Genomic DNA, 15,547 nt, shown 5'->3' with positions numbered 1-15,547 from the left:
AGGTGAGATTTGACTTTCAGATTAACTGCAAATAAGTGGATATGGTTGGTTACATAAAAAATGTGATTTTCTTTAGGTGTAGAACTGATCTCACTCGCTTCACAAGGAAACAAGATTCTAATATAATATATAATAATATAATATAATATATATTATTATATTATATTATATTATATTATATTATATTATATTATATTATAGAGTGCCTTTATTAATCCCAACAACAAAGACACTGACACATACCAAAGACATTAAAGATATGCAACAAACTTGAGACTTCCACAAAGCATCATCACACATAAAAAAGTGAAGTCACGAGCGATCAAATCCCCAATATATAAAGAAATGCAATGACAAAATAAATGAAATAATAAATAAATGAAATATAAGTAGTTATAAGTAGACAAATGACACATAGATAAATTATATTTCTGATATTATAAAATATTTAACTGTCCAAATCACGCAGACCTGAAGCTAAAGAGGTTTTCCCCCCGTCACTACTCGTGGATTTCATGAGACCTGTAGCCTGTTTCCAAGTGCATCGCTCAGTGAGAGATCTCTAAAACCCATTTCCTGCCTGGCTTGGAATAATGAGGTGTTAGAGCCTGCTGGCAGGGCTTTGCTGCACCGCTCCGCCTGGTGGAACTGGTGTAGGTACTGAAAGTCACATGCACGTGTGCACACACACACACACACACACACGCACACTGGGACCCACAGTCAAAGACATAGACATTCTCCCTGGAGGTGTTATGGATAGCTGCATATCACAAATCCAGCCAGCAGGCAGCACTGTCAGCCAGCCGGCTCTGTGGCCATTGATAGGACAATCGGTTCACTCCGGAGGAACCACAGCCGTTCTGCAGACAGTTTCTTGGCGGACGGTGCTGATTCTTCAGAGGTTTGCCAGAGACGTTCCTCTTGCCTTCTCCAAGCCAATGGTGAGGAGTTAGAGCCTTGCACGCACAGCCAACCCAGGCTTCGTCCTCCCCCACAGATGTCCGAGTAGTGATGTTTAGGGAACCCAACCGCATGACCTGCCTTGCCAGTGTGAAGAATGGATGGCTCTCCTCCGACAGTGTTGTCGGTAGATATGTCTGAGGCTCACACAAGGAGGGTTTGGTTTATTACAGTCACTGACAGGTCTTTCCATAATGAGATTCTAAATTTACCAGCGTGTTCTCGTAAAGGCCTGTGAGTTTAGCACTCGTAAAAGTGAACCGGTGCGCCAGGGGGAAGCACCTGCTCGCTGAACTCTGGATAATAAGGTTTAATTGGACTATAATGTGCATATGCATCTAAGAGGCTGCCATCGAAAGCTTGGATGAGGGAAACACGAATGTAAATATGTGTGTTCATGGCTGCGCACAGTTGAAAAGGGAATAATCTTTAGTGTATAGCTTGACGACTGCAATAAAATGTGGGAGGTATGAGGGATTGCGATGGAAATATTGCGATATGAACGTGACTGCTGAAGCTGAGCCACATGATACCTGGTGAAACTTGAATCAGACTTGAAGAAAAGACATGAATATAGACAAAATAAATGTTATAAATCTTCATATGCTCTTGGTCACTGGTTCTACAGAAGCCTGCTGGTTGTGTGTGTGTGTGTGTGTGTGTTTGCAAGTGTGTGCTCATTTGTCTGTGTGCTTAGGCAGCAGACTTCAGATTGCTCCGGCGGCATTCTTTAAGTCAAAGCATTGTTTCAGCACCATGGACAGAGGCAGGCCTGCTTCTCCAGCGTTTCTCTTCAACAAATTAGGAACAGACGTGATTCCACTTTACAAAAGCGGCTCTCCTGGGTCACATGCTGTCGACATGTAGTCCGCATGACCATAATCGCTGCAGCTGTATGCAGTCAAGCGCCATCACTGTGCGCTGTAATGTGGGGGCGAGGAGATGAATCAGTTCTCCGTCTCGCCCCCCCCCCACCTTCAGCCTCCACCTCCATCTCCTCTGCGCTCTCTATCGCAGCAGGACTTTGGCAGGTTCACACTGGCCTGATTTTAGAGGAACGCCGCTTGCATGCTCACATTCATGACTGTGTATGTGCAGTCTATAAATAGCACCTCAGAGAGCTATGGCTGTATACAGATTGTTTTGTATGTTTAAGGCACCGTGCGGCCACCGGAGGGCGGGGCAAACGAACTGCGCTGTCTCTTAATGGACTTCACTTTTTGTCCCTCTTGAATTCCGTAATGACTGTCTTCTTCCGCAGCGCAGGATAAATATTTAACTGTGTGTGATGCCGCATTTACTGGGCTGCCTATGTTTTTAAGTCACTGGGTGATAGATGATCTGTGCTGAGAGTGCGAAGCCGCATCTCTCCAGACTCTCATTTACAATAACATCCGAGAGCGAGCAGTGCATGCGAGTGCATTACAGTGGGTAATCAATACGCTCCGACAAGCCCTGATGTAATAATATGCATGTGCTACCGGCAAACCATTTCAGGGCCGAACACACACGGGTGACCCCGAGGATGAGTTGTTTCTCAATTACGCCGGTGAAGGAAGGTGTGGAATCGGAACAGTGTGTCTACACTGGTGTAAACAATGTGTCAATTGACGGAGCATTGGTCACCATTGCTTCAAACCTGAAGTTGATTTAGTCTTATTTGAACACGTATTCAAATGAAATGAAGTAACAGAGTGAAGGGGATTTAAGAGCCGTGCTAGACCTGGGTGAATTTACTTGGTCTATCGTGGTTTGTCTCCTGATGCGCCGCAGAAAATAAATCATGAATATCCATCGGTCCTCACCCGCTTATCTGTCGCCAGGTTGCGGGGGCGGCAGCTTCAAACTGGGGCAGCAAACGTTCCCCTGGGCAATGTCTGCCAGCTCTAAGTGAAGAGATATACTCTCTCCACCTGGGTTGAGCCCTTGGACTACTCCAACCTGGCCGTTCCTGAAACACCTCCAAAGGGAAGGGCCCTAGGGGGCATCATTGCCCTTAGTTGCTCAAACCACAACACAGGGAAGTAGCTGCTCTACTCCGAGTCTCCCCTGAATGATAGATCTCCTCACTCTATCTCTAAGAAAGATGCATGCCACCTGTTGAAGGAAACTCATTTCAAGCGCTTATATCCGAGATTTTGTTCTTTCTTTCATGACCTAAAGCTCATGAACATAGGTTTGGGTTGAGGTGAGGTTTGATCGGTAAATAGAGAGCTATGCCTTTAGGCTTATCTCTCAATTTGTGAATATTCAAGTGTATATTCAATTGTCACCCAGTGGTTTTTGGTAGAACGCATTCAATGTCTTTCTGAAATACATAGTAAACTTCTGCTTCATTGAAACATATATGCCAAGTGACTGGAGTGTTCGCGCTTCCCACCGTGTCAGGAAATGTCGCAACTGAGAGCTCAGGTAGCAGCAGTGCTGTGGCATCATTCATAAAATGTTGCACCCAATAAAAAACAATTGCCAAAGTGAGTCTTCTTTTTCCAGAGCAACAGCATATGACAATACACCTACAGTACCCCACCACATGGTGAAATACCCTGTATGTGTAGTTGAAATGCCCACCAACACACGTGACCCTTGATCCTACCCACAGCTGTTGGATTCATGACTGAATGTTAAGGTTGGGCCTTTTAGAAATCTGACTGGGGAGAGACTCGGGGTCAGAGAGCAAGTCTAACTCTGTGCCTAAGGCGTAGCATATTTACAATCCTCAGGTGAGCTGTTTTCTATGCGGCCGTAGACTGTTTTACCAGACTGTTCATCATGTAAAAAAAGTTGGGGGCAGTGGCCAATCCGTCTTTAATGGTCCACCTTTGCAATACAATATGTGCTACACATAAGGCTGTATATAATCCATGCATCACCTCAAGTAAGTGACCAATCTGAGCGTATGATAGTTGTGTTTCCTCATACTCTTTGAACGTCATTAAATGCAACCTTTCATTTAACTGCAAGCGTGTATTTGCGATGCTAAAGTCTACTTTCTGGTCACCAGTATGTCTTTGGAGTGATACCTGCTGTTCTCAGCGGCTTTGACTTTCTAACCTATTTGTCATGCAGTTACTAGTTTCTTGGATTGGGGCGGCTTTACTTCGTATTTTCAAGGGTACAGCTTGTCCCAGCTTGGCTAGAAACAAAGGGTGAGACTCCGTCGGCAGGTGGCTTGTCTTTTGCACGGACACACACTGCTACGTACAGAATTGACCTTTGTAAGTTTCCAGCGTGTTCCTTGCAAGTTTTGCAAATACATATCCTGTTTAATCATTTAAAGTTCAGATTCTGCTTCCACAGTGTCCAACCCACCCGCTGCGGTCCAGTTGTGACTAGGTAGATTCTAGTTATCCAAACATCCAAACACATCGCCAACACAACAAATGAACCCCCTCTTTAGGTAAATTCTTTGTCCTCCTTCCTTTTCCTCTTCTTGTATTTCTTTCCGTCTGACTTCCATTAGTTGAGGCAGAAAACTAACTGAATATGGTTAGCGGTCCTCAGGGGTTGGTCTGAGGACATTAAGCCCGCCGAGACAACGAGCCACAGCTGTTAAGCTTTTTCTCTTTGAATTCATTTGTTTGTCAAATTATGGAGCGTTTCCAGCCCGGCCAAGATTCCCCTCTGCCACTCAGGCACTGCACAAACGTGGTGACAAGACTGCTTTTAGCCAAATCCAATTTAATCTTCATTGATGGTAGTGGATAAAGCTGCTGCCACCCGCTCCCCGACTGAGGCCAATGGAAGCCACATACTCCAGCGGGAGTCTCGGATTCAATAGCTGAGGAGGCCTTTTCACAGCATCTTTGAAGGTTGGAAAATAACATGAAGGGTTTGCCGCGCATAAGCTATTCAAGATTTTTTAAAATATATGTACAGGACGGGAACATCTAGAAACGTGACATGGTTGCTTCACCTTCAATGAGGATGCTCAGTGTCTTCTTTTCCAGGCTCTAAAGTTGGTGGAAATCTACCATGAAGCTTCTCCAGGTACCTCCAGCTGAGTTTTGTGGGTAGATTCGCAAAGGTTGGAAACAGAGTCTTGCTTGTCCCTGTTTGAGTGAAGGGAGCTGGTGGACACAATTTAAACTCAAAATGCACATGACTGGATGCGGATGATACGTAAACCCAGGAGATTATCCAAAAAAATGTGACCTATTTTCTTCACAGCCAAATATTATGCATTTAAATGAAGCTGATATATATGGATCCAGAGGACGAATGGGTTGAAGAGAGGAAGTGTGTGGGGATTTTGTCTCGAATATTTGACAATGGCTGCTTGTAAATGTGTGTTTTAGATTGACTGAAGGGTTTAATGCATAGCACTTATCAACTATCAGTCATGTGCTGGTTGAGCGGAAAAAAATAATGAGTGCATGACTCTGCAGTGGTTGGACTGACCATCACAGCGTCTTGCGCCAGCATTTTGCACGTCTCACATCGCAGTGAGTGGCAGATGTGCTTTTTATGCCAATGCCAATTCCCCTGCCGGCTGGAAAAACAAGATTGGAAAAAAGCATCTAATTAGAAATGTGCCACCAGCAGAATGATTCTTCTCAGCTCATTGCTCCCAGATGACCTCTAGTCTGCCACTCAACATACATGACCACTAGCTCATTTAGCATCGTGTCATTTCTCTCTGGAGGGTTATAACCGTGGAATGAGAAAGGTGTTTGAACCAACCGCAATATCAATTTACTGGGCGTAAAAACACTTCGCTTTGTAAGGTACTGGACCATATTTCCATGTATTTTAGGAGTTTGTTTTGATCCAACCTCACTGCTTTCATAGAGCAGCAACTCTTCTATGACAACGCTTTTCCTTTCCCTGACAAATGTTCGATTTAAGATTGTTCTCATAGGGAAGTTGGTCACACTTTACATTAGGGGACGTTTATTACCCTATATAAACTACCTTTTTTTTATATCTATATCTATATTAGTCATTAGAAGTACAGTGGTACCTCGGTTCTCGACCACAATCCGTTCCAGACGGCCGTTCGAGAAGTGATCTGTTCGAAATCCGAATAGATTTTTCCCATTACAATGAATGGAAAAAGAAATAATGCGTTCCAAGCCTTAAAATAGTCTTTGGTAGGAGTGAATGTAGAGTGTGTGCTGCAGGTGCGCTGTTCCTCTATGTGTGTGGCCGCTGCATGTGGGAGGGGTTGCCGAGTGAGTGACGTCTCTCCAGAAGGGAAGAGGTGCCCGGTGCGTGTCCAGCTCTGAATGTGCGCTTCTGTGCAGTTTGGCTGTGACAAAGTCATAAACCAAGTCACGCTCTGTCCCAGACTCGCCTCATCCCTGTCCCAGCTCCAGCCCACAACAGGACATCAAACCCTGGAGGTGTGGAGAGCGAGCACCTCCCCTGTGACACTCTACCACGGTCCAGTGCGGAGACAGGAAAGGTTTTACACCTCAGTATGAAGAGAAAACAGTCAGTAAATGTAGCTAACGGGACACGTCTGCATACAGAGGCTGCGTTATACACAATAACAGAGCGCGTCGTGGGTCAGCTGATCGGTCCACGAGCGTTATGTTTTTTCCGGCTTATTTCGAGGGCGTTCGAGATCTGAATTTTCGTTCAAAATCCGAAGCAAAAAAATCTAGAAATTTTTGTTCGAATTCCGAGACGTTTGAAAACCGAGGCACCACTGTATTTTTTATTGTCTTGTCCAGAGTGACTACATTTTAACCTGTAATAGTCAAAAAAGTGTGTTCTGAAAAACAGCATAATTACCAAGTATTAACTGTAAATGAACAAGGAATTATTTATTTAATATGTGTTCATAATATAAAGTGTTCTGCAGTACTTTAAGAGCAATGACTTACTTGAAGATAAAATATAGTTAAAGAGAGAAGTTAAAGAGAATCAATTGTCATGCAGTTTGGGGTGTTAGCATGCAATGTGGTGTCGACTCGGACGTGAACATTGAAATATATTGAGCACAGGCGGTGACTTATCGAGCCGAAGGGCAATTTCTTTTTTTTTTTTTGTCTTTTCAATCCATCTTCTGTTGTTTATCTGAGGTCAGGTCATGTGGACATCAACCAGAGCGAAAGACTGGGCTTTCCTCTCCCCGGAAATCTTTATAGGTTCTTCAGTGGGGAGACCGAGGTGTTCCCCAGTCAACCAAGGTGCAGACTCCAAAGTGCCATAATGCTATTTAATATATACATATATATATATAGCATCATATCCTGGGGCTCTCTGCCTCTTGTAGTGATGGGCTCCAGTGATCTCAGGGAAATGATGATTAAATAAATGAATCTTATCACCAGAAGCAGTGTGAATGTTAATTTTAAACATTAAGCATAAAGTCATCCTGTGTTTTGACACGGCGTAGCTCATGATAATCTGTTTGCCAATAGTCTTCGCACTCATAACACTCCACACTCACAGCTGTTGCGGAGCATAATGAAAATTTTATTGAATAATCATGATCATCAACCACAATGACGGCGATTTAACCCAGTAATATTTGATATCGCAGCTTAATGGAGAGATGAATCACAGGAGAATCCACAGGAATTAATGTGAAGGGTCTGCGGCGTTTTCGATTCCATGACTTGTGCATTTGTTTTTGTCCTGTGCTATAACTATAATGCTTAGCATTAAAGCCAAAATGTTACGCATCATTTCCCTGTTAGAAACTGGAGTTAAGTTGAGAGAAAAAAAATAAGTTTGTGGCGCACAATGCTGGTTATAAAAATGTAAGATTTGGGGGCTGTGTTCAACGTTCTGTATCTGCCACATCGTCTCCACCTAGACATGTTTTATCACACGTCTCACTCGCAGAAGAAATCCCACGGCACTTCTCTCTAACTCCATAGTTGCTGTCAGTAGGGTCTCAATATTATTAGCTTTCATAAATGGTAAACAAATAGGATATTAACCAGTAATGGCGGTGATTTTTGTTTATGCTTTGGGGTAGTGATTTGAGCCTCCACATGCTTAACTGGGAGAATATTATTGTGCTCATTATATATGCGTTTGAGGGGGTTATTTGCTTTCATAAGTGTAAGAATGTGTGTGTGCGAGTGCTGCTTTAGTGATGGAAAGTTATGTATTTTCCCATAATTCTCCGGGCTGATAGGTAATTTGACATAGTGTTGAGTTGTAAAATAAAATACAAATGAGTAACACATTTAATGCACTGTATATATTCCATTCCACCGAGTCCAAAACAAACACATGTGCTTTATTGAATTGACTTCTGAGTCAAACTTTATTTATGGAAGGCATTACACTGGGCTAATTTGGTGCGGAAACACCAAATGGATTCAAAACCATGAAAGATATTCAACAATAAATGTGCTCTACTGAATAAGGAGAGCGAGGATAATGAGGAGAGTAATAAAAACATTCAAAGATATAAGGCAGTAAACAAGTGGTGAGTGTACATAACCACATTCTCTGGAAAGATGAGACTTTAAAAATAGCCACACTTTCTGCATGTATATATATATATATATATATATATATATATATATATATATATATATATAGTATTTAAAGTCATTGAATGATGATAAACACATAATATATTCTGTACTTTTGCTCATGAAGGCTGCACACATACAGGCACAGGGCGGCATGTGACTCCCAGGCTACTGACTTTTTCATCTTAACTTACTTTCATGGTTTATTCGACATAAGATACAGAAGCCCTTTCCACCCACGTCCTGTCACTCCTCATCAATCTAGAGGGGCAGGGCCGGCACGGCAACAAGCTGCAGGAAGCAGACAAACACCGTGCTCGGTCCCAGGCAGGGACACGGTGTTTAGCGATCAGCCGGGGAGTCACTGTGGCTGAGACTCCCTTCGCAGCGGCGAGGAGGAGTGTCGCCACGCTCATTAACATCCCAGCCGGCGAAGAAGTGGAACTCTGGCGGCCGCCGAAAACGTTGTTCCATCTGCACAATTTGTCGTCTTTAGCCAACATCTTTCTTTATTTTAATCCTAAATCTGCTCGCTGATATGCACAACAGTACGTCTTTGACAGATGCTTGTATTGTCAAGGGTCGGCAACACGCAGCTGCACTTTCACAGATGAGTGGAACTGGTCCTTTTGGGGTGGTGTACCTAAAACATCTTGTTTCTCCACTCCCTTCTGGCCTGTGCCCCCTGTGTCCCACTGACAGATTGAGGACAAGCAAGGGAAGAAACAGCCGCATGTAGTCATTAGTGCAGGAGGTTGTTAAAAGTTTCTCTCCCCGGCAGCTGCTCAGCTACATACAATACTTTTAAGCTGATATGAAACTCTCAGTGTCATCCATCCACTCTGTTCCACTCCGTATTCATTGGTCAATGAGGCTTCATGAAACAGTGTCCTGATTTTCAGAGGCCACCAGATGGCACTGTCTGCTATGAAATGTTTGGACTAATTCAATGAAACCTCTCATCATTTCTAAACCAAGAGCGCCATCTAGTGGCCTTTGAATATTGTGACACTGTTTCATCAGCCCTGCAACACCGTTTCATGATACCGCATCTGCACTACTTGTGAGTGAGTGTCCTGAACCTGCATTCAACAGGGTGATGATGCAGGAGCTATTGTTTGGTGCGAGTTATGCAGGTGACTCCCTGACAAAAAAAAAAAAAAAGTCTCCACTGTCAAAGCTGGTATGAGGCGGCATGTCTGGGAAAGGCACTGGGGAGATAGCTGCCATTGCATCGTTGACATTTTGGACTTTTTTTCTCACCCCATTAATTGAAAGGATGGCTGTGGATGACGAAATCATTTTTTTCAAGATGATATCACCATGGAGATAAAACCGGGAAAACAACCCTTTAAGACAGACACGTAAGGTCATTGTCATGGCCTGCAAGTGCTCCGGTTCTCAGTCCAATTGAAAGTCTGTGGTGGACGAAAATGGTCCGCGATAAGGCGCCAACCTGCAAAGCTTATCCGAAAACAGCAAGTCCACGCCTCAAAGGCCAGAGGTGGTGCAAAAAGTGGGCTATTCTTTTGTTTTATATATATATATATATATATATATATATATATATATATATATATATATATATATATATATATATATATATATATATATACACACATATATGTGTGTGTGTGTGTGTGAAGGTGGAACATGCTCTTTTTCAGCGGACAGCGTATGCGTCATGCAGCATTATTTACAGCAATATTTATAAGGGCATCACTGGGCGGGGCCGTCCACAAGAGGAACACTGCAGTAAATGACAAATAACATCAACCTCATAAAGATCCTCCGTTTCTTCATACCTTCCGCTTTAAATGTCACGGAACTGCTTTATATATGCCTTCAATTGAGTTCACCTCAAATAAAAGGGGCTTTTGCTCTTCATGTATGTTGTGTGGTGCAAATATTTGTTTATTCAGGGCATCGTTTTTATTTTAGAACAGCCATTTATATCATTTAAATATGTTTTATTGTGATTCAGTTTCCATGGAAAAAAAACAAACAAAAAAAACAAAATGAATTTTTATTCCATCAGAAAATTTTGTGTGCTAGCCATGATCGATTTAACCGTTCCTTTGTCTATTGAAGTATTGGTCGTGCACTTTTGGTCCCACTTGCGTCCAATAGCTTGAGAGTTATGTGAAATGAATGTGGCGACAGATCCTCATGGTGAGCTTTGTCTCAGTGACTCACATATAGTCGATACCATTGTGATAGCAGCGATCCCGCCGCATGAAAGCTGACTTCTCCCATTCTTCTTCCGCAGCTCCTCCAACTGTCCGCATCATACATTCGGGTCACGCCTGTAACGTGGAAGAGGAGAGACACACAGAGCGAGTGTACACCATCAGAGAGGGCGAGACCCTGGAACTCACCTGTTTAGTGACGGGTCATCCTCGGCCGCAGGTGAGAAAAACCCACGTGGGTCCAGCTGCCTCACAAGACATGCTAGCTACCTGTTGTTCTTCACAAGCTAATCCTATAATCGTTGGTAATATTCGACGCAGTGTGTTCGCTGATAGGGAAATGTTTAATGTGATTTCTGCGAGTAAACCGCAACAAACTGTACCATTCAGACCGTCTTTCTTTAACGTGGTTGCAGTGCTAAGCTATGTTTCGTGTTGAAATGTGGCAACTAGCGCCTTGCCAAGGTGACGTGTGATGACATGAGATTTGTTTTTGACAGGATCACTTGAAACCATAACGGAATCGGACCCACAACTCGCCTTTATTTGCTCCTTAAAACATGTTAAAGTGACATGGTACTGCGTCATCTCTGAGGTTGTGCAACAGTTGAAGCTCTGATAAATGTCAACATTACAAGATGTCATTGATGTCAGTTTCCGAAAAGCGTTTTTCCTGCACCCCCACGCTGTTGGTTTAGTTTTTGGTAATTTGTTTAGCAAGACGTTATTGAAGGTCGACCTGCGAGTTGGCACGAATGGAAACCTCAGACTTTTCAGAGGTTTTAAAACACCTCTTTTCATCAGAATTAGAGAGGCCTGATGCGCCTGAATAGCTCCATTCTGAGCAAGTGTATTCCTATTTTCCTAATACTTTAAGTTCATTATTATTTTCAAATGTATATTTCTATCCATCCCTCCATTGACAGTCTGTGGTGGAAGAAAATGGTCCGCGATAAGGCGCCAACCTGCAAAGCTTATCCGAAAACAGCAAGTCCACGCCTCAAAGGCCAGAGGTGGTGCAAAAAGTGGGCTATTCTTTTGTTTTGTTCTTTTGTTTTTACTATTATTTACATAATGAAACAACTGAATGAACATCCTGAGACGAGTGACTCCAAACATATATATATATACATATATATAGGGTTGTTCTGCGAGTTGACACGAATGGAAACCTCAGACTTTTCAGAGGTTTTAAAACATCTCTTTTCGTCGGAGGCCTGATGCGCCTGAATATCTCAGTTCTGACCAAGTATATTCCTATTTTTCTAATACTTTAAGTTTATTATTACTTTTGGATGTATATTTGTATCCATTCCTCAATGAGCGACATCACATTGTATTCCTGATTTAATATCGCTGAAAATACCGCCAAACTTCGTTTCCTCAGGTGCAAATGCCACGGCTGCCAGGAATGACTCAGCAGTCCCATTTCCTCCTCATATTCATCTTGGCAGCGTTTGTACACAGTAACCTTTACGACACTCGGCGGATGCTGTTTCTAATTTGCCTGATAACACAAATTACACGGAATTCAGCAGCGGCTCCGGACGGCGCCGACCTCATTTACATTAATTAATATAACTCAGCCTTTGATCGATAGGAAGGGCCATTAATTTGTCCTCTGGATGCGGAGGCAAAGAGAATATTGATTTTTAGATTTCAATTGAAAAGGTGAAGCCTTTTAAATTAGCAAGTGATTCTGAGTTGCTGTTCATCGCTTTCTGTCAGCGGGGCGGAGGGGGAGGGAGGGAGGGGCCCAGCCAGCACTCGCCATTCCCGGCTTTCCTCTGAATTGGGACTTTTGGGACTGAATTGGGGAGGAAGAGTGTGAGATCGAACGCGCTGAAAGGCTGGTGCAGGAGACGCTCTTCTTTCAGAGCAAGCGCTTATGAAAGCCACGGAACTCTGAACACCGGGTCCCGGCAACGAAAACTCACAGGAGGCGTCGGCCTCAAGTTGCTTTCCGGAGTCCAAAGTCCAACCACATTTGAGAGAGTGGCGACATTATTGTTTTGAAGAAGCGGTTCTGTCTGCCGTGAGCATCCACACGAAACCCTTGTTGAGTGATGCAATAATGGCGGACAGCATTGAGCTACTGTATGGTGTTTCCTTTAAACCGAGGTCACTCTAAGGGCAACGCTAACTGTCTGTCAATTATAGCAGAAATTGTTTTTCGACTGAGATCTGGAGGAGAAAAGCGATGTTCCGTTCCCCTCGCAGCTGACTTCTCGACGTTCGGATAGAGATGTCTCTGGTCAGAAGGTTATTGTTCCATTACAGAAAGAGATGGGCTGAGGAAAGTAAAGCTTTACTCTCCCTCATCTGTCACAGAAATTGAAATTGTGATCTTTGTTACCTCGCCCCACACCCGCCACCCCCTTGCTATAGTGACTATGTGGCGCTGCATATTTTCTCTGCTCATACTGTGCGACATCGCTGGGACTGTTGGAGTCAGAAAAGCCAATTAGGCTCTTGTATCAGCAGGTGGTGTCTCAATAGTTTTTAGTCCAAATTCTTTATTATTTGTTCTCCTCATTCAACTTAGCGTAGTGGGACCCTCACTGGTCCTCAGGTCGTCCTTTTCCAATGACCCTCATTTGCTTACGTTTAACTGGTACCTCTCGAACGTTCTGGTCCAACCTCCTCTTCTGTCCCGCCCCTTTTTGCTCCTGGCTTTGACTCCAAACTTCTCCAATACTAAACCTAGGTATCTTTGACATTGACACATCTCGGTTGCTGTTTGTGTCAGACCATCTATTGCAAATCCATAAATTACTGATGGGTAGACGAGGTTTCATGAAACAGTGTCCTGATATTCAGAAGCCACCAGATGGCGCTGTCTGCTGTAGAATGGTTGTGTTTGACCAACTAACTTCTAAACCAAGAGTGCCATCTAGTGGCCTCTGTTTCATCAACCCTGCAATACTGTTTCACGATACCTCATCCACCACATCATGACTGCTCTCACAAGCTCCATGCAGCTGTTCCACCCAGCCTCCACTCTCCTCTTCACCTCCTCCTTGATGCATAGTAGTCTGCCTTAACAAACTAAAGAAATAAAAACAGAATATTGTTGTATCATATGCAGCGGTGACCTGTTGAGGTTTCATGAAATTTTCAGCCACCACCATGGCGCTCTCTGCTTTATAACATCCGGGTCAGAACAACCATCTCAATGAAACCGCACGTGATCCACCTACTCTGCTCAGAAAATGAGGACACTGATTCACGAAACCTCCCATTACGACTATCATCATTATCTTTTGTCAACTCACAGAGAAAGTACTTACTTGTTGTACTCAGCTATTTTGAACCTCAAATCCGAAAAGCACCGTGTTAGTTTCCGTCGTGGATCAATACGATTGCCAACTCCCCGGATGCTCCTGTAGCATTTCTTTTCTTGACTCCATGAAGCTCGAGGTCTCCTGATAATAAATAGACAGCCAAGCACAACTGCAGCAAAAGCCAAGTCAATGAAGCCACGGTCGGGTATTTCACCACTGTCTAATTCCTCATATGTCTATCAATATGCATCCTGCTTAAATTTCATGCATGCCCCTCGGGCTTTCCTGCTGATGGAGTGTCTGGATTCTCTCCAACCAGGCAGCAACTTCTTCATCATAGACTGTCTGTCAGGCAGCTGCACAGACGCCCACCTACCTTGGAGGAAAATGACTCTGTTTTCTCGAAGATGCAGATCAAAACACACACACACATACTCACCGACCTTATTGCCTTATTGCTGAATGAATGCGGAACAGAGAATAAACAATAGATGGAATTCACAAGTCAAAGTGAATGCATGTTTAGGTTATGGTTTCTGAGTTTGTGGGGTAAACAAAACAGAGTCAAAAAACTGCGTTTTATAACCAACGTGATGCCACTGAACCTTAATATTTTATAGAACATTATATTCGAATGGTGTTTAAGAGCCTTTTCAACTTTTGTCAAGGACATGTGACTATTTCTTTTCTCTAAATTCTCACCAACAAACTCTTGGTGGTCCCTTGCCAAAGGCTATTGGAAGTGAAGGAACAATGTCTTTTTATCTGGTCTACAGCTACGATGTAAATGGCCCGACAATTGCAGTAAAATTAATGACCCGGACTTCATCTATATGCAGCTTTGTGTGTTCATACTTCTGTTCTCCGGCCTCTTTTGTTGTCTCTGATGCTGTGAAGGGACATCAAAGGGTCCCTGATGATGAAGCCATCTGCCCTCATCCACCCTGCCCTGGCCGCTGTCCATTTTGTCCACACTGCTCTGTTTGTCAACCAGTCTCCTACAGCCAGCACCACAGCCCTGCAAACACCTTTTTTTTATTTCAATTGTTGGCCAGCAATATTTGACTCTCAGCACTACGGGTCAGCAAGTACAAATAAGCTGACCTCAGGCCCCGCTACAATATGCTTGGTGCAGAACTATTGGACTCTGTGAGCCGCTAACATGTTCCCATGACAGCCCGTCATGCTGCCATCTTGTTTATTTTGTCCAGTTTCATATTGGCCTTGTGTCACCTATTGTTGAATTGGAGCAAAAACCCCACAATAGGTGGCGCCCTAACAACAGTGAACAAGTAAAATAAAAGTCAAGGTGGATATTTTTATGATTTCAGATTGTGTTCTGTGTGAAATCGCTGTCTTGTAAACAAGTTTGTATGTCAAGTGAACAGCTGTAATGACTGCCTTCAACCTCCTAAATGTATTGATGCTAACATGATAATGGAGCATAATGACTCTTATAAAGCCTCAAGCATTTTTAGTTCGAAAATGGTGTTGTTTTTGTTTCTGAAAATAGCAGCACAAATTACTCCTGGACCAAACATGACAACACAATTAACTCCCCACCAATGTTCTGTTTATCAGCACGCGGCGGCTTGTGATATCCGTGGTGTTGCTTCACAGACCACTTCAGTTTGCATCAGTTCCTGGAAAAATAGCTTTTCAGAAAAGT

At 43.4% G+C, this 15,547-nt stretch overlaps 1 protein-coding gene across 5 annotated transcripts in view; it reads left to right on the top strand.

Moving 5' to 3' along the window:
- The window catches only part of LOC128746608 (MAM domain-containing glycosylphosphatidylinositol anchor protein 2-like), a 199,944-nt gene that overhangs the window by 53,564 nt on the left and 130,833 nt on the right, over positions 1-15,547 (top strand). For all 5 annotated transcript variants that reach the window (XM_053843781.1, XM_053843779.1, XM_053843778.1 and 2 more), the window contains exon 2: positions 10,675-10,814. In XM_053843781.1, the coding sequence (XP_053699756.1) occupies positions 10,675-10,814 (140 nt within the window). The remainder of the gene's footprint in view (positions 1-10,674; positions 10,815-15,547) is intronic.

Source organism: Synchiropus splendidus, chromosome 15 (assembly GCF_027744825.2).
Source record: "Synchiropus splendidus isolate RoL2022-P1 chromosome 15, RoL_Sspl_1.0, whole genome shotgun sequence".
NCBI lineage: Eukaryota > Metazoa > Chordata > Actinopteri > Syngnathiformes > Callionymidae > Synchiropus > Synchiropus splendidus.
The sequence above is the reverse complement of the archived record's forward strand: the minus strand, read 5'-3'. Positions and strand labels throughout refer to the sequence as shown.